General features: G+C 39.6%; 1 protein-coding gene across 1 annotated transcript in view; it reads left to right on the top strand.

Annotated features, from left to right (window-relative positions):
* LOC114551286 (gamma-aminobutyric acid receptor subunit gamma-3) overlaps positions 1 to 23,618 on the top strand; it is a 140,233-nt gene that overhangs the window by 23,801 nt on the left and 92,814 nt on the right. The window contains exon 3 of the mRNA XM_028572463.1: positions 8,113 to 8,180. Coding sequence (XP_028428264.1) covers positions 8,113 to 8,180 — 68 coding nt within the window. The remainder of the gene's footprint in view (positions 1 to 8,112; positions 8,181 to 23,618) is intronic.

The following is a 23,618-nucleotide window of genomic DNA, read 5'->3' as shown; positions in this document are numbered from 1 at the left end:
GTCAGCTGGGTCTGCTTACATGTGTGTGTGCCGGGGCTGACAATGCGTAATGCATTCGTCATGCCAGCCGGGCCAAGCAGACATAAAAGCCCATTCTTCTTAATCAAGGCCCACAGGGAAATGTGGTAATACAGATGGGTACTGTCATGCTTTTCTGAAAAGCAAGACGAGGAGGAGGAAGATAAGCAGCATGAAGAGGAGGAGGAGGAGGAGGAAGGATTCATCTGGCCTCTGTGGATCATGGTTTCTCCAAAGTGGAAAATTGGGTTGATAGATTGATAGGTAGGTAGATGTTTTAGTTTTCTTTCCATATTGATTAGAAGTTCTTTTCAACTTTATTTTTCTCTTTTGAGAGATGAAAGAGAGCAAAACAAGCTCTCATGCAGAATAATAAAAATGGACTTAAACAGTACAGAAGAAGGGGAAATCTGTCCTGAATATTCGCTTTCACAGCAGCGTCATTACCTATGCACCATCCCACATGAATCTGCCATGTGTTATTTGGACATATGTCAGGTAGGCTCAGCTTTTGTGATGGTTCTGTTTGCTCAAAGACCCACTTGCATTTGGGGGGTATAAGATTGAAGGGAGGCTGCAAACACTCGACTGTAGTTATTTCCTTCTGTGTTGCACTGGTAAATAAATCTAAGGGAAGAAGTAGTGATTACTGTAACTCAGTTGAGCTGACTAATGTCTGTCTGAAACATGCCTAATGCAGATTCAGAGTGTCATCCTCTACCTTGATTATTCACTGGGGTGTAAATAAAGTACAATTCCCTGCAGGTTGTCCCAGTTTCCAAATGCTTCAAAGCTGTAACCGATCAGCTTTTCCACCCCATGCTTCCACTTCTGTGGTCTTTACATTTTCTGCATTTCCGCTGGAAATGGGTCCCACAGGAGGGACGCTGTCACCTAGGTTCCCTCGAGGTATTTCGGCCCAATAATCCAAAGACATGCAGATGAGTTGGACGAGGCTACATTGCCCAAATGCAAATGTGAATATTGTTATCTCGGTCTGTGACTGAGACCAGTGTGTACTGGGGTTTCCCACTGCATGTTTCAATACCAGCCCCTGGGTATGAACAATGAATGCATCTGTATTCCTCTATAATTTGTACATTGTGTTTATGTATTGTCCTGTAAGCCTTCCAGATTTCCCCAAAATTAAGATTTAATTCTGAGCTTGAATCTCAGGCAAGATGCCCAGTGATGGTGCCAGACAGTTCTCAAAAGAAGGTTAGAGATGCTAGCCGGTGACCAGAAGGATGCCAAGAGGAAACCCTGTTTTGACTTGAAAATGAAAAGCTAAAATCAGCAGAAATACTCCCCTTCTGGGTGCAAGGGTGTTGTTGGGTCAAAATACTTGTCCTCCGCCACAGAGACATGGGTTCAATCCCAGGTAACTGTGCGCTTCAATGAACCCAGCTAGCAGTGTTTGTGGATGGCAAGCCTGTTGCTGACTCCCACTGATAAATCAGAGGCTGGCTCAAGTGCTCTGATTAGCCCTCCTTGGCAGGTGAAAGGAAGTGACAGGCAACAACCATGTGAGTAGGCACATGGCTGTCTATGCCCTCCCTAGGACCTTGACAAAGGGACTGGTTATACTAAGTAGGAGAAAACCAGACCAAGAGTCTACAGCAGGGGTCTTCAATGTTTTTTAGGCTAAGGACCCCTTAGCTGAAAAACAGACGGAGCAGGGACCTCCTACTTACTGTTGCATATTAAACTGGACCTACAATAATGTCTAGGGCAGCCTAAGGCCTTTAGCTTTTTATGGTGCATACAATACTAAGCTATTAAAATAATTGCGACATATTCATATATTTATACATCATGTTAATGTTAAACATGCATGTGGCACAGTGAATCCTTAAGCTTAACTGCATTAGTGGTTGTTTTTTACAAATAGGCTGATTTATCTTTGCTAATTATATGTTGGATTCATGTTGTATATTTTAAGACATTTTAATTTTTGAAAAAAGAAAAAAAAACTTCCTGAAAAGTTATTAAACAATCATTTGGCATCCCGCTGCAGTAACTATAACTCTGAGGACCTGCTCTGTGAGGCTATACTTAGTTGCAGTGGTGCTTTGAGCTAAATGCTAAAGTTACAATGCTAACATGTTCATAATGACAATACCTGCATCAACATGCTGATGTTGAACAGCTAGCCTATATGTGCATGTTAGCTTGCTAACATTTGCTAATTAGTGCTGAATAGGCATCCCTATTTAATGTCGATTTTCTTTTTTTCTTTTTTTTTTATTTCTTTTTCTTTTCCCTGACCGATAGCCAACCCTCGTTAACTGATCATTAACCATTAACCGACAAGCAGGCAACAGCATCCCTGTTCACCCTTCTGGGAGGCTCGGACATGCTTTCAGCGTTGTGGACTTGTACACTTGTGCTACCTACACAAGTCCACAACTTTGCATATGTCTGAGCCCGTCTCCACCACATCCACCTGCGGGGTTGTCATCTGTGTGTCTGCCTGGCACACTCTGTGTGTAGGACGTAGTGATAGACCGATTTTATCGTCCGGCCGATACATCGGGCCGATATTTGCGTTTTTACGTATATCGGCATTGGCCGATACGCGGCTGCTGCGTTCGCCAATTAGTTTTTTCCCGGCATTATTTATAGACAGGCGTCCACAGATCATGCACTGCCCCTCCCCCACTAGCAGAGTGCTGTCAGTCTTAAATTACAAATCAAGCACTTTATTTCAATGGCTACTTTTCAGGTTTATTCAAATATTTATTTAAATGTTTTGACAAAGGACATTTTGTGATGACCTGATTATATCAGTCTTATAATATGTCATCAAGCAATGCATCATCAAGGCTGTGTTGTAGATTGTTGATGAAAGCCTTTTACCCTTACACAGTTAACCATATGCAGTGCACCCATCCATATGATGCACATTGCACACATAGTGTTTCCTCTATTTTGATTTGACCGGGGTGGCCCCCCTGCCCCCCACGGTATCAGAAACAGGGCTGCATTGTTAAAGTGCATGTCGGAGAACGTTTGTATTTTAGATGCATTATTTACATGCTGAAGTAGTTACACTGCATTAAGATAATGTAATTAATAGTGGGTTTATTGTTATTTGCTACAGAATGCTTAGCCTATATGTCAAGGTCAAAGTTGGCCTATATAGTAACTCAAAAAATACAGTTCAATCACAACTGAGAATATGCCTCATTATGTGAATAGAGGTGAATGAATATATTTGTTTTTGTTGCAGCAAAGTGTCAGTTCCGTTTCGTGGGGGGGACAGGGTGTTCAGACCTGCCCCCACTGCAAAAACAAAAATCCTAAAGGAAATACTGCACATAATTTGGGTAATATGAATGTAAGATGATTGCAGAAGTGACACTGAGCTGTGTTTTTGTTTATTATTTTTAAAGAAATGGCAGAGCAGATTCTGAAAACAAATCCAGTTTGGCACGGTTTACATTTATTTGATGTAAATTGAGCGAGCAAAAGCAGTATCGGCGCCAAATATCTGCTCAAGAAAATCGGCAGACCATATCGGTCATCGGCTAAGACTGATGAAAAAAAAAATCGGTATTGGCATCGGCACTAAAAAATCCATATCGGTCGATCCCTGGTAGGACGGCTGATTTAACCCGCCAGTCCTCATCGATACAGTGGCATGTGTCACGCAGCTCTCCTCTGTGGCCGCCGTCCAGCAGAGAGCCAGGAACTTAGCAGAAAAAAAGAGCGGCTTAAAACGCAAAGTTAGGACTAGCCATATAACTAGCAGTTAAGAAATAGATTATATAGCCTATTGTTCTTTTACCATGCAACAACCTTTTTTATTTTATTTTTTGATATTGTGTTTAACTGATCGTTCTGTTTCTGTTCATTCTTATTGTAGGTTAATGGTTAAACAGTTAATCATTAACATCTCTAGTGCTAAACACAAAGTACAGCTGAAGCTGATGGAGATCTCCTTTTTGTTTTTGGTATTTATTAAACCAAATACAAATTTAAGTTAAAAGGTTAAGTGATTACAATTCATCCTGAGAGGACTCAACCAAATTTCATGGCAATCATCCAATCGTTTTTAAGATATTTTAATCGGGGGGGGTTATATTGGCTGATATTATAAGCATTGGCCTCTTAAAACTGGATGCTGTATTTATAAATGAATACACATATCAACCTAAAGATCACAGAGGACATATCTGTAGGCATAGTATGAGCTGAATTATGGACAGATGATAATAATTTCAAAAGTGCATCTGCATTGTTGTCCCTCATTGTCCAGTTGGTGGAGCAGAACATGCTGATGGAATTGAATCAAAGCCTCCCAGCAGGCCTTTACTAACCAAAACGGTTTGCATCAGTGGCCCAGCACAGCCGGTCCCTGGGGACACAACACTCAGATGTGCACACATGGACACACCCGCTTGCACTTCAATTCTGCTATTCATATCAACATCACAAAAATATGATTGTGAAGACACTTTAACAATATAGAAAGTCTTTAGTGTCAATGAACTGCAACAAATCATTTAAATGAATGTAACATGGGTCATGAATTCATTAAGTGGCTCTTTTCCCAAACATGTGACAACTAACATTAGATAATTAGATAACGTGCCAAGTGCTATCGTTTGGTCCCCTAATTGATAGTGCTGCTGTCTGTTAACTAGTCTATATCGACGACGTTTCATTTCCGGAATTGTTCAGGTGCTGCCAGAAATTCTGCCCGATGTCCCTCATTTTTGGCCGGATGTCCGTCACCTTCTGCTTTCTTTTTGTTTGCATTTTAAACTGCGGTGGATTTATGAGACCTATGGTAAACTGCTCCTCAGATCTCTGCAGGGTAAATCCAGACAGCTAGTTAGACTATCTGTCCAATCTGAGTTTTCTGTTGCATGAGTTTATCAGTGTTTTAAGCTCCCAACGTCTCCTTCCAGGCAGCGCTGCCTGGAAGGCACCAGAATTAGGCAATGGTTGTGGTTAGGGTTAGGTGCCTTGAAGTCAACGGTCGCAGCACTGCCTGGAAGGAGACGTTGGGGGCTTAAAACACCATTGAGCGTTGCATGACTAAAACAACCTTTGAACTAGCACATGTTCCACCAAAACAAGTTTCTTCCCGAGGCTATTTTGCAGAGGCACCGTCATTGAGTCTGGCGCCTAGTGTCGCCCAAGACAATTGTGATTGGTTTAAAGACATACCAATAAACCAGAGCACTTTTTTTCTCCCATCCCGGAATGTTGTGTGGACTCGCCAGACCCTCCTGTGAAGTGCTGTGGAGGAAGGTCTGGCAATGCGAGACAAGTGGATAACCAAATAGATTCCAGTTAAAGTCGGTGTTCTTTTTTCTCTTTTCACCTTCTGCATTCCACCGTCAACCTGTATTTGTGCTGAGAAGATTTACTTCAGTATATTTACTCTCAGCATCACCCTGCTTCATATTCATTCTGGCGCCGATGTTAACACCTGGAAGCTACTCTATAAAACAACGACTCTTGTTGGACAGCGAGCAGCTTGACTGATCAAGGTCAGGGGTTAAGCACACTGCTCGAAGACACCTTTTTCTTCAGGGAAGGAGTTTTTCGCAATCTAGTGCAATATTAAGGCTGTTCTGTCATCTTTTAAGGACAAGGCAGCAACAGCGCTTAGTGTAAGACTACGGAAACTGTAAAAATGTAATTGTACAGTGCAGATATTTTCTCGATTTTTAAAAAGTTTACATAAATGCTGCGAGTTGGTCTGTAAAATACCTTGTGTGCATAAAACATAGCACACTTAACTTATTTTTTTTTTTTTTTTTGGGGTTCAATAAGACTCCACACTTTCAAAAAGACTTCCCACATACATTTTTACAACACAGCACTTTGCAGAATGTCTAACCCTTGGCTCACAACATGACAGGAAATGGCGACCTGCTCTCCTTACTTCACCCACTTTCCCAGCCAGGCCGTAGATTCCAGACACGTCTGATTCTGCAAAAATAATAGAACTGTACACCTATCTCATGGAGCTAGATGTACAAGAGCTCTCACACATGCACTGTGCTTAACCTCATTCTGTGCGTTGTAACCAAAACAACTCAACCTGCATTTGCGCTATTTTCTGAAAGAGGCTCTGCAGTTGTTGATTATAGCACTCCAAAGGGAGAGAATTGTGTGTGTGTGTGTGTGTGTGTGTGTGTGTGTGTGTGTGTGTGTGTGTGTGTGTGTGTGTGTGTGTGTGTGTGTGTGTGTGTGTGTGTGTGTGTGTGTGTGTGTGTGTGTGTGTGTGTGTGTGTGTGTGTGTGTGTGTGTGTGTGTGTGTGTGTGTGTGTGTGTGTGTGTGGGTGTGTGTTGGTGTGTGTTGGTGTGTGTGTGTGTGTGGAGATTTAGAAGAGGCAGTGAAAAGAAATCCTCCATCTTGCTGTGTGGCAATAATGTGTCTTTTTGTATGGCGGGTACATCATGTGTATTCTCAGAATGCATGTTGTGTGACATGTTCTTTACAGGAACTATTCAAGGACATGGAGTAGGGCTGGGCGATATGGTTGAAAACTGTATCACGATATAAGTTTTTCATATCGGTCGATATCGATAATTATTGATATTTTTTATGACCTATTTAAAATAAGGACCAGGAGAAAAATATATTAAATTTAAACATTTTTATTTTAAACTTAACCCTGCTCTGATTATAATCCCCTCAGTTATAAAAGCAGAAATGTCAACACAACCATGGAAAACACTCAAATAATTCAAATGTAAACAGGTCTAAAATCACAATGAACACTTAACAATTATCTCTTAACATTAAGGTGCAAAATTAAAGAATAAGTAAGAAATGCTTAATAAAGTGTCATAAAATAGTGCAAAGTGTTAGCTAAATATAAGAAACCTGAGAAGGAACTATTTTCTGCAGGTTTAGTGCTAGGTTGGTAACCTGGCTTCTGGACAGTGCTCAGCATGTCTGCCTCCGTTATTTCTTTGTAGCGTTTAGTAAGGCGCTGATGCTGAGTACCTCTCCATGGTGGTCTGCTGCTTGTGCCGTGTTGCAGCTGCAGATGTTGTTGGACGTTGATGGCGAATATGGCTGTGCTCGAAAGTGTGAGCGCGGCTAAAGTGGTAAAACAAGTTTGTGGTCGTACCAGTGTTGGTGGGGACGACAGTCTGACGACATTGGTCTGACTACGGTCAGACTTATAAAATCCCCAAAACTGCCATACTGACTTTTCCTGTTTTATACTGTCTATGGTTTTATCAACGATTTCCTCGCTCGCTGCGGCACTCACTTTCCACTCCACGCCGGTTCTGTTATTGAAGAACACGAGACAGCGATGTGGCGCAACCAAACTTGATACTGTTACATGATTGGCTGTTAGTGTCACTCCCCACGTTGCTAGGTTGCCAGAGAGTGAGGGCCTTTGTTCATGCAACCAAACTTGATTCACAACCTCTGGTTTCTTCTGATGAAGAAAAACAAGTTATCGAACGTTTTATCGACCGCATTTTCTATTGATATTGATTATGTGTCTATCGCGATACATGATAATTTGTGTAGGTTTAATTTAGTAAAAACTCAAAACAGATAACCACATATAGTGAGGGTTAAACAATAACACATTAAAAACATGCAGCTAGCCATGCAGTGTTTCATACTGCTTGTCAGATGCAATATTTGTCAGTTTTACAGTAATTAAAACCAGCACAATTCTTAGATGCAGCATTTAGGTCCGGTACCAATTCACATTTCTGATGCTCCAATTTTCTCTTCCTCGAACCAAATGTTGTTGCCAAGCTAAATTTGCCAAGATCCTTCATACTCACTGGGAATGCTATTAATTGCCATGGTAACACGGTATCTGCTCCAGGAAGCACGGCGCAGCTTTTCTGATTTCAAAAGTACATCTTCCCTCTCTGGATGGATGGGAAAAAGGACTCGTTTTATTTGTCGAGGTGACAGTGAATGAGGATAACCATTGTTTTCCACTTGATTATTGATTAGATTTTTTGGCTATGGACACACACAACGGCAAAATACAGACATATGACATGGAATGATAGCATGTATAAATGTCACGTGTCACACCTACAATACGTGCAGCTACCTTTACTCACTCTTCTTCCTTCTGGCTCTTGCAGTGAAACCTACAGTCGTCAATGTGGGCATATATGTCAACAGCATCGGGCCTGTGTCATCCATCGATATGGTGAGTTAAAGCCTCCCCCACCCCCACCCCCAGTCACACACACAAATTTGTCCATTGTCTGACATCAGTGTCATCATACATGAATGCTGTCATTACTCACACTGTATTTGGAGGTCATGTGGGCCACCACAGCTGTTTCTGTGCTGATAGAAGCCAGGAAAGACAGGTGTGGACTTTGTTCAAGTCCCGTGGATCAGCTTGGATTAAGCAAATGAGTGAAAAATCCTTAAAAGTGATACCAATTGTGCTCTGAAAGCTCTCCGCTATTGAATCAGACAGCAGTTTGTGTTCTCTGCAGAGCTTTCAGACTCAAGTATAACATTTTTCTCCTTTTTAGCTTTATTTTTTAAGTGGATCTTTTGCACCAGCATGGACATTTTCAGAATTAAGTTTGACTAGAAGGAAAAAATGGTTTTAGAAGACCAGGAAATGGATCGATGCACATTTCATTATAGAAGGCCTGATCAATGCCATAAAACATGAAACGCTGAAACTGAAAGATTGATGTGCGGTAATGAGAAAATAGCTATTATTCAGACAACTTTAAGCATAAGCAGTCTGTTGTTTGGCCTTCAGTGAGGTGTGATAGACTAAATGGATGCAGCCTTTCATTAGGTATAATGCAAATGACCTATTCATTAACTGTCAATACTGTAGACTCATTGGAGTATTATTCTGCTTAATATTCTCTTAAAACATCATAAATGTGTTTCTTTGCAAATATTAACTGAGCTAGACAAGATAATGAAATCGTTTTATCTCTTAACCATCAGGATCACCAGATGTTGAATTGTGACTGTTGCCTAGCAACATAACATATTCCTAGATATAAAAGCAATTTAGCATCTTTTCACTGTCAGCACTAGCCTGTAACTTATAAGGCTACATCTGCTCACTCAGAATTAAATTACGAAACATATAACATGATTGCATGGACCAATGTGGTGCACTGAGTATCTTTCCTGTACATTATGTGCAATGTCTTTGCCATTTAATGTTATTATTGTTATTTTTCCAGAAAATAATTAATTTTGATCTGTGAAAATTATGCAAGTTAATATCTATTGGCAAGTACCGTACATAAGCAAGCCTGTTTATCATGTTTTTCAGATTCAGGTTTGGCACAGTGAAATACATTTTAAATGAGTTGTTCCAAATTAACCCTATTCATTTATGCCAGAGAATTACTATGCAGTCATTTAACAGAAAACATTTGGGAGTCCTTCCAAAGTGCAACTGAGTGAAGTCAATTTGGGATGCAAAACGGTGTAGTTGAACTTATAGTTCATTCATTTTCTTTTTGTACTCTGGACTCTGAGGAGCCACAGGAGATGCACAGTCACTTTGGAAAGAAATGTGAAATTTGTAGTCACTGCAGACAATGTGATTGGTTGTATTTTCCTAACCTATTAATGATCAATTCACATGAGGTAATGTCAGGATGTCTGTTCCAACTGGCAGACATCCTGCTCTGTTGCTCTTCCTGAGGCTTTTTCAAAAAGGGGTATTTGGGGAGTTTCCAACATTGTATTCGTGATATTGGGCTACATGAATAAAATGGACTACACTTGACTGAACTGAACACCAACCATGGTCACTGTTTGACACTAGACGTTGTAGTCTTTAATATTTCATTCCTTAACTTAAAAAAATAGTGAAAGAAGAAACTTGATTTGAAGCGCCCAGGTTGCTAACTTCAGAAGTGGGGCAGATAGATGGAGCAGTCATCGTTACACCAACAGAGCAGAGTTGTGGCATCCAAGATCATGACGCCACAACCAATAACTCTGTTGGTGTAAAGTTTCAGCATAGGCAAGTGAAAATTAAATCCTACATATTACATACCTGTCCAGGAGAAAGAGGGAAATTTCAGGGTTGGTTTTTAATCCTTTACCATCCCGTAGTTGTCTCCATCGGTTGAAAGCCCGATCGATGTTGACTCAGGTTTTTGCCCGTCTGCTGTCTTTCCCTTTTAGCTATTGTTGTTCTTTGTTTACTTTCGTTTTTTCTGTGATGGCCCTGCCCCAGTATCAGCCATAACTACAAAGTATAACTTTTAAAATAAAATTAAAATACAATTAGGCCTATACAAAGAAATCTCCTGCTACCTTTTACCTGGCTGGATACTCAAACACAGGCTTTTCTGGTGTTACACCGAAATCTGTGACCCATCAGAATGTGAGACTGCAGAGCTGGTCTGCCTGCCGTAAATCATTTTTGTGACTTTATGGGAAAAATTGGACCCGGGCAAAGGCATTAATAAAAGCTATGTAAAAATAGCGTTTTTTTCGATGTTAGTCTCGTTTGCTGTCTCAGGTCATTTATGATCATCAAATCAAAAATGAATAGCTAGTTTAAGCCATACACTACACTGAATTAAGACAAGGCCCAACAAATACGCCATCAGTTCCAAAAACAGAAAAGAATGAGTACTTATGGAACCCAACTCTTGGAATTACATGCATTAGGATGAAATGCTTCCATCATTTTAAAGAAGTCCCCATTTCTAAATTCCAACTTTCGTAGGCAGAGTGGAGCTGTTTCAGGATGGCCTTGTTTCTATTTATAATTGCAAACTGCTATGCAAATCATGTTTATTCTAGCATTCCTTTTAAGTGAGAAAATCTCATAATATTACACTGTTCTTTTTTACTGCAAATGTCCATCTTTTTTTAAATCATGACTCTATGTTAAAATTGTTGTAAGTGCAAAACAAGCACACACACACACACACACACACACACACACACACACACACACACACACACACACACACACACACACACACACACACACACACACACACACACACACACAGCAGTAATATAGTTGTTGTGAATTTAAAACTCCTGCAGCCTGTAGTGGGTCATTGAGGCGTGGCTAGGCTCGAGTTGATGTGGGAGCCCAAACTTTGAGAGCAGGATCCCACTGTGACATTCCAGTGATTTTCCTCTGTGTAAGCACTGATTGGCTTCACCCTGTCAGGGTCGGTGGACGCTGGTCAGTGGAATGTGAATCCCGGGCTGCCCCCGGGGTTGACTGGATTGGAATTAGTGCAGTCACAACTCTTTTATCTCACTCTCTGTCCTCCTCTGTGTCTTCCCCTTTTATCCATTTCTGTCCAGAAAAACTATTTCTTTAGCGTGGCCTGGCATGGCTAGGCCTTATTTTTATTTCTTTTTTTTTTTAAAGCTCCACATTCACACTGTACTGCACTCCTCCTCTGACCTCCATATAGCATGTTTGCTCCCTCTAACGTGTGTGTGTGTGTGTGTGTGTGTGTGTGTGTGTGTGTGTGTGTGTGTGTGTGTGTGTGTGTGTGTGTGTGTGTGTGTGTGTGTGTGTGTGTGTGTGTGTGTGTGTGTGTGTGTGTGTGTGTATTTTAACCTTTATTTAACCAGGAGAAATCCCATTGAGATTCAGAATCTCTTTTTCAAGGGAGTCCTAGCCAAGACAGCAGTACAAAAGTTCCATATTTAAAATATACAACAAAAACAGACAACAGAAAAAGAAAACAGTTGGCAAATTAACATCATCTCCACATAATCACCAGCATCGCTCAATAGCAGCACATGTGCATTTAGTACTCAAATAATCCTTTATCCTAAATTTAAACTGTATCAATGTTGGAAGGTAATCTAATTTAAGATACTTCTGCAGTTTATACCAGGATGAGGGTGCGAAAAATGTAAAGGCACTTTCACCAAAAACAGTTCGGGTAATGTCATACATGATTTGCCCATATGATCGAAGATTACATTTCCCGGTAGTGACTTCAGGAGTCAGGAGAGAACATAAGTAAGGAGGCAGTTTACACAGTATGGCCTTAAAAAGAAAAATATACAAATGCTCCAACCTGCGATTGTGCAAAGAAGGCCAACTAACTGTGTGTGTGTGTGTGTTGTGTGTGTGTGTGTGTGTGTGTGTGTGTGTGTGTCACACACACACAGCCACTATCTCCAGTGCTACGACGTACACCAAACTCCAAGAAGCTTCTAATCTGCCTTTTACAAAACACATTATCTTTCCTCATTTGCTCCAATGGTAATGGGCAATGGCTGGGATGATGCAATGCCAAATGAAGCTGATAGTAATTTAGGACATACTGTGATGAACAGTTGAGTGATTAAACAGCATTATCGGCATTAAAGTCAAGCAAAAGTGCTGGGCTTTTATAGCTGCTGCTGGGAGAGTCCGATAACACAGCCGGTAAATTAACGGACGATGATGGACGCACTTTGACATTGACACTATGTCATTGTCGTCTTTGCTCGAGCCAGTGAGTGGGTGGTGTCTTAAATTTACTTCTCTACTATTGAGAACGTCAGTGTGTATCAACCAGGCGTAGAAATTATTAGGACCACCTGCTCTGTCCGTGAAATAGACTGATTATGTGAAACCAAGTGTGAGCCATGATTCCCTATTGATACCATCAATACTAAACCCACCGGAGAAATGAAAACTTGGAGTGAAAACACACTATATCTCTTTATAAAGGGACGCTTTTTAAATTTTTACTAGAAACCACTCGAGGCTTGATTGGACGTTATCTTACGATGTAGATCCAATGTCTTTATTTAGTGCTTCACTTCAGCAGCAAATTAAGGGTGTCATGGTGTACATATGAGCCATGACTCTCTTCTCAGAGGTGAAATGGCTGAATAAAGATGGCCACAGTTAATGAAGTACATAAAGAGCAGTGTAGGAAAAGTAGCAGGCTCATCTTAATGCAGGGAGATGCAGAGCCCCGGAGGTGACATGGAGGACAAAAAAAAAAAAAAAAAAATACGAAGGAAAAAAAAAAAAATACATGTACTGGGGGCAAACACTGAACTCAAGATCTTGACTTTCAAACTCGAGATCACCACGCAGCTGGAAGGAAGGGATGCCCGGGAGAACCAGTACCTGGATTGAGTGGAGCGGACTGTCACAGCCTGCTGAAGTTTAAATCACAGATTTCTTAAAGGGAGTCTGGCGGGACTCGGACTGTGTGCGATGAAACATGACCGGGGGACCGGCGCAGCAGCGAGGCGAAGCTGTGTTCCTGCCCGAGGAAAGAGATGCTGCCGCCGGCCACGGAAATCTCCGGCTCCCGCTGACATCTGGATCACTTTGAAAGTCGAGATCTCGAGTTTGAAAGTCGAGATCTTGAGTTTAGTGTTTGCTCCCAGTACATGTATACATTTTTCTTTTCTTTTCTCTTCCTTCGTTTTTTCTCCGTAAGGAGATGACCAAACTGACTAAGCAGTATGTATTGTTATGTAGTGCAATGGGTTCACAATGTTAGGTGTTTTAAATGCATCCTGTAGTTTTGGTAATATTTGGAATTTACAAGCTAGTATATAAAGTAATCAATTAATAATAATATAATTTTAATTAATCAACTTGTTAGAGAAAGATTATAGAAGGATTCTTATTCACCCAAACGTGTGATAGCTCCTGTACCTTTTATTTCAGAATCTATCAACGGAAGCACTTTTTTGACGTTCAACTAACATGTCAGTTGGAACTCGTCTCTGGTGAGTGGAAAGGGATTGATACATCCAGCACTGACAGCCATCTACATTAGTCCAGATAAATGTGTTTACATGTATAATCTTTGAAGAAATGTCAACCCCAGACACAATGTCCCTGTTTGACAGATGTAATATTTCAAAGTGTGCTGTATGATTATGAGACGAAGAACCAGTCTGTGTTTGTGTGAAGTTTTTTTATTTATTTATTTTTTTTTTTTTACTGTTTAGACTGATAAATCCACTCAAGTACTCTGAATGATTCCAGACTCTTTCCTGCTTCTATTCCCTCGTTTATGATCACTTCTGCTTATTCTGATGTCTTCTGCTTATTGAAATCCTTTATTTATTTTTTTGTGTGTTCCACTTTTATTTTGTGCTGTTGCTGGAGGCTCAGCTGATGAAGACAAACACTCCACACACTTTCATTTAGTCTTTTTTTGTTCAAATCCATAGTCATCCACGTTTGAGATCAAGGTCGTCCTCTTGCAAAGACAAGCTAACCAAATTGGCAGACATATATCGCCAGTGAACGCATTTATCATTCCATAATTGCATGAAAAAGAGAGACAAAGAGAGGGACAGTGAGTCAGAGATGTAGAGGATAGATTATTATTGTCATTGGCGCACCATCAATCTAGCACAGCCCTCCGTCTTCTTGGCACAGAGATCCTGCATCTATTCTTCAGCATGAACATTTGATGTTATTACTGACCCAAAACGCAAAGTGGGTCACAGCAATACAGCACAGCCGTACTTTTAATGTGCTTCGATCAAGTGCTGTCAATTCAATGTGTATTTTTACATTTCACAGTGGCATGTGAGCGAGCAATTAACACTATGATTATCTCTTTTGTGGCTATTGTGTTTGGGACAATAGCAGCATGGGGACTGGCTAGGGCCCGAGCGCCGACAGCGGCGAAGGCCCTATTGGAACTGAAGGAATTATTATTCTTTTTCCCGGCAAATTAATTGGCTTTTTGAGGGTCTTAACATATTCAAAAACTGACCAAAATTTGCGGTCGCATCAAGTCTGGTGAAAATGTATGTATTTTAAGGGTTTCGGGAATACGTGCACAAAAATTGCTTGCTAGCGCCCCCTACAAAGTAAAAAGAAATCGAGCCCCTGCAGTGCGTTTAACGTAGACTCACGTAACTTGGTACACATATGTAGACTGTCAAGACGTACAAAAAACATCATTGGAGCCATACCCTAAACCCAACAGGACGTCCGCCATTTTTATTTCAAAGTTGTCAAGACGACAACTTTGAAATCAAATTTTGGCCATTTCCACATGTCGTACTTTAACGAACTCCTCCTAGAGATTTCATCCGATTAACTTAAAATTCGGTCTGTGCCATCTTAAGACGTTAAAGATGAAAAGTTATGGGAACGTTCAACGTTAGGGGAAGGTTACCAACCTAGCACTAAACTTGCAGAAATAGTTCTTCTCAGGTTTCTTATATTTAACACTTTGCATTCTTTTTTATTACACTTTATTAAGCATTTCTTACTTATTCTTTAATTTTGCGTCTTCATTTTAAGAGATAATTGTTAAGTGTTCATTGTGATTTTAGACTTATGTTTACATTTTAATTATTTGAGTGTTTTCCATGCTGTGTTGACATTTCTGCTTTTATAACTGAGGGGATTATAATCAGAGGAAGGTTAAGTTTAAAATAAAAATGTTTAAATGTAATATATTTTAAATAAGTCATAAAAAATCGTTATCACGATATCCAACAAAGTTATCGCATATTTTCCTCATATGGTGCAGCCCTAATCCAAAGCTCATGACCATAGGTGAGGGTTGGAACATAGATGGACACAGCGGTCCGGTTCAAGGCTCGCATCACGGCTGGCGCCGCAACCAACCACCTGTCCATCTCTCGCTCCATTTTACCCTCACTGGTAAACAACACCCCGAGATACTTGAACTTCATTTGTGTCTTAATAGCGTTTAGGGATTTAAAAAAAAAAAACTACAGTGAAGTGTATATTTGAACTTACACAAGCTGTTTCTTTGTTTTGGTTTGTGTGAAAAAGAGACAAGTGAAATAAAAAAGTCTTTCTTCTTGTACTTCTTGGCCTCAGAACAAAGCAGCTGTTTGTTAATTTGTTTTATCATGCTTCAACTCTTCACCTCCTCTAAATGGAGACGTTTATTGAATTTAATTTTGGCGGACAGGTGGAATTGCTGGCATCTCAATCAGTGGTGATGGGTTGCTTTATATCCTACAGCCTACTTAAGTGATTACGGTAGATAAAACAGGTGTGCTTTTGCATAAAAGCTTGCCTAATACTGCTTAAAGTACATTTCATGGACATTCACCGCATGCAAATACGTACATGCACGCGTCTGAGAACGGGAAGGAACAAAATTAGTACATACTGGTCCCTTGACTCAGAGATTCTCATGTTTATTCATTTTATTCGTTAATTTTGGTTCCCCATCAAATTGATTCAACCTGGACATGCACTTTACCATGTTGGAACGAAAAAGTATGCACCCTTGGTACAACAGCAACACGGGACGGACTTACTGAATAATTGAGTCCATAGAGATTGAAGGACATCTTAAACTTGAACTGAAAAGAGAGATGAAGCTATTTTTGTGGAGGGGACACTTACTTACAAGCAACACAAACAAGATTCACTACACATAAACTTGCTTTACTCTATCCATCCATCTATCTACACACACATGAATGCAGGCTAAATACATCAAAGGCTCCAACCCTCTTCAGAAGAGACTCTTAGGCTTAAAAAGGAACATTGTGTTTCCTTCCCTCTGCCGCTCCTTTCATTTCTGTTCAATATTCTCCACTCATTTCTGCTTTATGCGCTGTTGATAATGTTTGTGAATCTGTTATGGATTACTTGGCAGTATCGTAGTGTTAAATAGTTGGTTTGAGTGTAAGGTACAGGTATATGGGTTGTATGTTATTTAACCTTCATTTATCAAAAAAGTGTGTAGCTATGACATTGTACATACGCAAAACTACAGTTCAACGGTAAAATATTCTATATTTTATAGTGAATTTATTAAAAACATAGTTCTTTGACCTATGTTGTTCACCAGATTGTTTTTAAAATTGCCTTTCCTCTTCATTCCTATTGGAACGAGAAGCTCAAAAAGTATTGGACATACAGTTAATTTCACTTTTATTTACTGATTTTCTTTATATTAGTGTTGCACATACTACAGTTGGCAGGTGAGGTACTTTTTAAATCCACTTCACTCCTTGAACTTTATGAGGCTGAGGTGTTGCTATATAATATTAATGTAAATGTACAGCATGTTCTGCCTATCAAAAAATGTCAATACCGGTACAGATACCAATACCGTGTAACGTTTTTCGGTATCAATTTTATAAAACAAAAAAGAAATTACAACATTACACATTACGCCGAAAATATTTAAATTCATTTTTCAGCTTCTACTAAATGTGCGTAACGTAGACAAGTTAGACAGCCAATCACAAACATTATTAGATCTTGGAAGAAGCATGCTGCATGCTTACTGGCTCACTGACGCTGATAAGATTTACTCCTTATAGGTATTGAAATTGGGTATTGAATGAAGAGGCATTTTTCAATACTCGATACTTCAGAGGCATTTCGGTTGGTGCCTAAATAGTATTGAATTCGGTACCCAGCCCTAATGTTTATGCAGTGTGTTCTGGTTGCAGAGGGGGGTTGATTCAGGCTGACATTGATTACTTGGTGCCTCTTTATATTTATATAATAAAAGGTACATGGCAAATAAACATTAGTACAAGTAGGGCAAGCTCTGAACAAGCTTATCAAGGCACAGACAGTTTCTTTATCAGTCCTCCTCATGATCATTTTAACATCACTCAGAGCATTAATCCATTCAGGACACGAAACACCTCTATGGTTTCATGATTGGTACGATTTGTTTAATGATACTGAACACCCGCATGAACTATAAATAGGATGCACTTGTAGCTCACTTATTTTTAGAATGCAGTGGCTGCGAGGGTCCTTCAATCATTTTGCTCTGTAGTATTTTAGGATATAACTCAGGAAAATACAGAACTTGAATCTTCCAGAGTACATTTTGCTTATACACATCAGTCTCACCAGCAAAGACAATGACTGCCATGCTGTGTCCATCCAGTTTTGACTGGATTTGTCTGAGCAGTGCTCAGCAGGCAGTTGATACGATTGGAGAGAAATAAATAACCGCTAAGGCCATAGTACTCTGGTACAGCAAAGAGTTTGTGCTTTTTCCAGATGTCAAACGTCCCTTAAAGTGCCTTTTAATGTGGCCTTGGCGCGTGGGTGTGCATGACAAAGTGTGTGTGTTGGGGCCAGTTTGTGTTTTTTGTAGCTTGTCAATGCTTGACCTTCACGGATGTGACTCATTTAGGTGCAGGGAAAGAAAATTCATTAGAAAAGGTTATCAGTTTGCAGTGAAGAAGGTCGCTGTTCTTCGCCTCTTGCACCAAGACAGCATTTAGACGGCCTCATGAGTTTATGCCGAAAAATTAAATTGCATTCACTGTGTTTAAATGCGTTCTCTGAGGTTGATGAGAAACCTATGTGGCCTGGGACTGCATTTATTTATTTTCCTTGCATAATTGTCATATGTGATCTTTTTAAAACTGGTCACACCTGTTGAAACTTGAGGACACTCAGACGGGGCTAACCTCCACTTGCTACACTTATTTCTTGTGCCAAGAAACTAAATACACTTACGATTTGAAAAGTAATCTCTATGATTGTTTCATATAGTTTTTACAAGAACATAGTGTCTATCTAATAGTGGAAACTTACAAATTAAAATCTAATCTAAAATATATGCACTCCAGTCTGTGATAGGCATGCCTTACGTATGTTTACATAAATTAAGGCCTTTGCAGACAAAGAAAATGTTACATTGATGGCTTAATCTATCTTGTTAAAGGGACAACTTTTTGTCATTCATTTTGTCATCTTTTTATGTCATTTAGACATGTTCCTCACCGCTTAACTAAGACATGACAGAGGGTGTGTGTGTAGCTAGTCCGGCCATTGTGTAGGAAACCTGACATTTACCTCTTTAATTAACCCTAAACTCAAGCTTTCTCTAATCTTAGCCAAATGTTTTAGGGTGCTTTCACAAACTAACGGGCCTCGTTTGTGGTGTGAGAGCAAAACAGACACAGGATTCTAGGTAGTAGTACCATAATGATGGTGGTATTTTGTACCATGAATTCAAAAGCTAAACTACTACTTAATCCACCTGCTGATCATTAACTGTTATGGAAGGAAATACAGTATAATAATGCAAGACTATTTGGTAACTTGTATGCACATTAATCAGAAAGTGAAAAGAAAGTGTTGCGTTTGTGTCGCCTCCTTTTAGTAGTTCCCTGTTTTACCCCATCGGTACGAGACTTAATAACGTACTAAATATACGTTATCCAGACGTTATTTTTTCTTCCAATTTGAACTAGAAGACCATACCACACCGTAACTAGACTGAAGCTTAAAGGCAATAATGTATCATTTTTTCTTTGGTATTTTCTTATAACCTGGATCTTTCTGTAATCTTACCATTGTGTAGTTGCCATGCACGGATGTTTTAAAAATGAAAATCCAAGGTTTTGCAGAATTGTCTGCCGACAATGGCTGTGTAGTAGCTGTTCGTTATGATGCTCTCCAATGAATCCAAACAGGAGTGCGCTGTGAAAGCAATAAAACCCTCCAGGGCTATACAGAAACAGATAAAGACACAAAATGCAACAAGGCAAGATATGCTATTACGTAATAAGTATGGAAACAGGTGGAGCTGGGTGTTGGAGGTAAATTATCAATCATCAGCAGGTGGAACAATGCACAACCAGCAGCTGCAGCGTTATGTAAGCGTGACATTACCTCGCCGACTCCCTTAGATTTAGACTTATTTTGATAGGATTTTAAAAGTCAGCTGATATTGATTAGCTGACATAGCGATAACTACAGGATCAGTCATCTTATTTTGTTTATACTTTTTCTTCTTCCCCTTTCCAGCATCTTTCTCATTATTGCCCCTCTTCTCTTTCCTTGCCCTTATTACGTTCCATTACCTTCTACAGTTTCCTCCCTTATTTAATTCCTGTACTTCTCCTCCTCCGCTTGTTTTCCCCCTCAGAATCAATGTATACAGACATTCAGTGTTTGAAGTTAACCTCGCCGTATAAATTAGTTATGAGCACTTTGTTTTTGATGGGCTATTCCGAAAGCCTGGAGAAAAGATCAGCTGTTCAAAGATGCTGGAAAAGAGCTTGACGTATCAAAAAATGTTTAAGGAGATAAACAAAAAAAGGTGCATGTTGTGCATCAAATCCTGCTGCTGACACTAGTATACAGTAGGTGTAGGTTTCAATATCGTGTTTTATTTCAATAAGTAAATCTTAGACAAAGATGATGTTCAAACTTTAAATGGCATAGATTTTTACCTCATCTGAGAGGATGTAGCTCTGTCACACTCTGTGAGGCGACATGAGCATGGTGGTGCTTTGACCTAAATGCTAAAGTCAGCATGCTAACATGCCCACAGTGACAATGCTAACATGCTAATGTTGAGGTGTTATAATGCTTACCATGTTTACCTTTTGTTGAATTTCTCCCATCTTGGGTTAAGATCATATATCACAATCAACTCTATTGCACCACGCAGTTCAAAGTACATAGTACAGCTACGGTAGTCTTCACACTTCAAAAAGCTGGTCTCTTGCTCTTTTCAATATCCTTTTTCTGGGTGAAGAAGAAGACTCCTTTTCCTGAAATTTGGATTTTGAATATGTGTGGTCCTCTATGTTTCCCTCTTCAAACTTGCCGGGGCCGGGAAGCTACGATACCCATTAGCAGCATTAACCGCACCTGTGGGGTTATCATGTGACCTCGAAAAGTGTATGTAAATGCAGTATGTCCTGCATGTCTCTTACCGGCCATCGTATTTTAAGATGGCGCATGAATATGGAGTGTCTACCCCAAGGGGGTAAGCTTCGCTTCAGAACTCAAACCTCCTATGGCGCCATTTTGTTGCTACCTGGCCATCACCTCCAGTTAGCATTCCACTGACTAGCATTCATTTTGGCGCCACTTGACAGCGAATAACTTTACATCTGAAGCGTTTAAAGACTCTATTTGTCCATTGTTTATTTCTAAAGAAACACGACAATGTATAAAAGGCTCCATTAGGCTAACGATTGTGTCACACAGTAGAGGAATTACCGTATAGTACAGTATAAGCTTGCAGGCAGTTTTGACTTACATGAGCTGTTTAGGATTAATTACTAATGTTACCTAGCATTTTAGTTAGCAATAATTAGCCTGTGCCTATGTTATCTCCTTACATATACATACACTCTCCTTCTCTGTAAGATTGGGAATGATTGAGATTTCTCTTGGCACAGCTACTAGAAGACTTACAACTTTCAGACACGTTGCTCGCGTCACATTTACGCTGTCTCTCTCAGTTGGAGGCTGCGCAGTAAAGCTGGCCATCACCGGAAAAGTGCTTTTAATATCCTTCACTGGTCTCCGTCCAGAGCAACGGGATCTGTTGGTCCATTATATACTGTCTATGGTCTACCCCAGTTCATGCAAATGCAAATGTAAAATTTCAAGCCAAAAGGAATACTTGGAATTGATGGTGGAGGTAAATATTCATGAAAAAGGACAAGTTTGTGAACGGGCAACACAGATTTTGATAATGAACAACTAAACATGTTACACACTGGACCTTTAAATTAGTGTGTTAGCATGCTAACATAATTCGCACTAAACTAGAGCTGTAACAATTCAAACTTTTGCGTACAATTAACGGTCTCAGAAATAATTGCCATTAACAATATAATTGTCTCTTTTGGTCAAATTTAAAAAAATATTTAATTCTGTATTACTTTTTAAAATAAATTTTAAAGTTTTGAATGAATTCCAGGATACATATTTTGGTTATATATCGCTGTCATGTGACCCAGATAATATAATAACACAAATACACAGCAAGGATATAATCGTTAACGAAAACGAACGAAATAACGAAAACTAGGTGGGAAAAAACATTGTCGTTAACTGAAATAAAAATAAAAACGAGGCATTACAAAAAACGATAACTAAACTAAAACTGTAATGTCTGTTTGCAAAACTAACTAAAATGAAATCTAATTATCGAGTAAATGTCCTTAGTTTTGTCAATGTCAATAGATGTGTATATATCTATGATCAATGTCTTTCACAGAGCAAATAACGTTATATCTTTCAGAGTTGACATTTCCGAACATAGACCATAGACCTGTTTTATACAGTCTATGCCGTAGACATAGTTTCCGACTGGGAACCCAGAAATTCCGACATTCCACGTCAAATTGAACACAACATGTCCATGCCCCTCGCCTGGCATCATAGCGGTACCGAAAGTCGGAAGAAAGCGGCAGAGTCCTATTTGATTGTGACTGTGTCCGATAAAGCAAGTGCCTCGCAGTGGGAGGTGGTAAAATAAGTGGACAATTAAGAGGAAAAATCCCCACGAATTTGAAAGTACCTTTGAGAAGCGTACACAAGGAGGCTAACCTAGCTTACTTTAACAAGCAGTGACAGGGCAAGGAGAAGGCAAAGCACCTTTCCCCCGAAACCGAAGCTAATATAACCCCGGGCCAGGGCCCGGATGTATGGGGCCAGGGCGAGACAGCATGACGTAGACAACCGCAGGACAGAGAACACTACAGGAGGGCTCTCACCGGCGACCCGATAGCTGCTGGTTAGTAAATACGCATGAACACTAAAAGCGCGAGGAAGCGTGGGTTAATATGTCGATTAATACTGGGATGTCTACACAACTGTGTGAGTCAATTGACTTAAACAAGTTCGCCACTTTACTCGAACCAAAGTTCAAAACACCTGTTTATGTATGTCTTCTTTAGTCTGTTGGCAATTTAGTTTTTTTCCTGGCACAGTTACTAACACATTTTGCACTTACTGCTGCGTCTTGTGTAGACCGTTTACATACAGTATCTCACAAAAGTGAGTACACCCCTCACATTTATTAAATATTTCATTATATCTTTTAATGGGACAACACTGAATAAATGACACTTTGCTACAATGTAAAGTATTAAGTGTACAGCTTGAATAAAGTGTGTAAATGTGCTGTCCCTTCAAAAGACTCAACACACAGCCATTAATCTCTAAACAGCTGGTACACCCCTATGTTAAATTCCCATAAATTGGGAACTTCATCAGGATGCATAGTATCCTGGATCCATGAAATAACTGGCCTTTAAAAATAAAAATCTGCCTTCCTCTATGGGAATTTAACATAGGGGTGTACTGACTTTTGTTGCCAGCGGTTTAGACATTAAACCCAAAAAATTAATGGTGTGTTGAGTTATTTTGAGGGGACAGCACATTTACACTGTTATACAAGTTGTACACAGTGTAATTTCTTCAGTGTCGTCCCATTAAAAGATATAATTAAATATTTACAAACGTGAGGGGTGTACTCACTTTTGTGAGATACTGTATTTGTGCTCATCATCATGTACATTTTATGTACTGGTGTTATTGTTGAATACATTGTGAATACATATTTCTGAAATTGTATGATGTTTTTGTTGAGTTATTATTACACAATACTTTTTTCTGACCTTTCTGAATCTTGCCCCCAACAAATAACCCATATTACAAAAAAGACTAAAACTAAGACTAAAACTAAACTAAAACTAAGCATTTAAAAAAAATAAAAATAAAAACTAATGAAAAATGCAAAACTATAATAACCTTGATACACAGCCTATGAAGTAAACTACACCTCTTTATTACCATAAAACATTTTTTCTCTATCACCTATCCCCCACCTCCTTGTCATTTTTGTTGCTATGAACATGTATAGGTTCAATTCAATTTTATTTAAAGTATCAAATCATAACA

Source organism: Perca flavescens, chromosome 24, assembly GCF_004354835.1.
Source record: "Perca flavescens isolate YP-PL-M2 chromosome 24, PFLA_1.0, whole genome shotgun sequence".
Lineage (NCBI taxonomy): Eukaryota > Metazoa > Chordata > Actinopteri > Perciformes > Percidae > Perca > Perca flavescens.
Note: the sequence above shows the minus strand (reverse complement) of the source record. Positions and strands in the feature narration are given on the sequence as shown.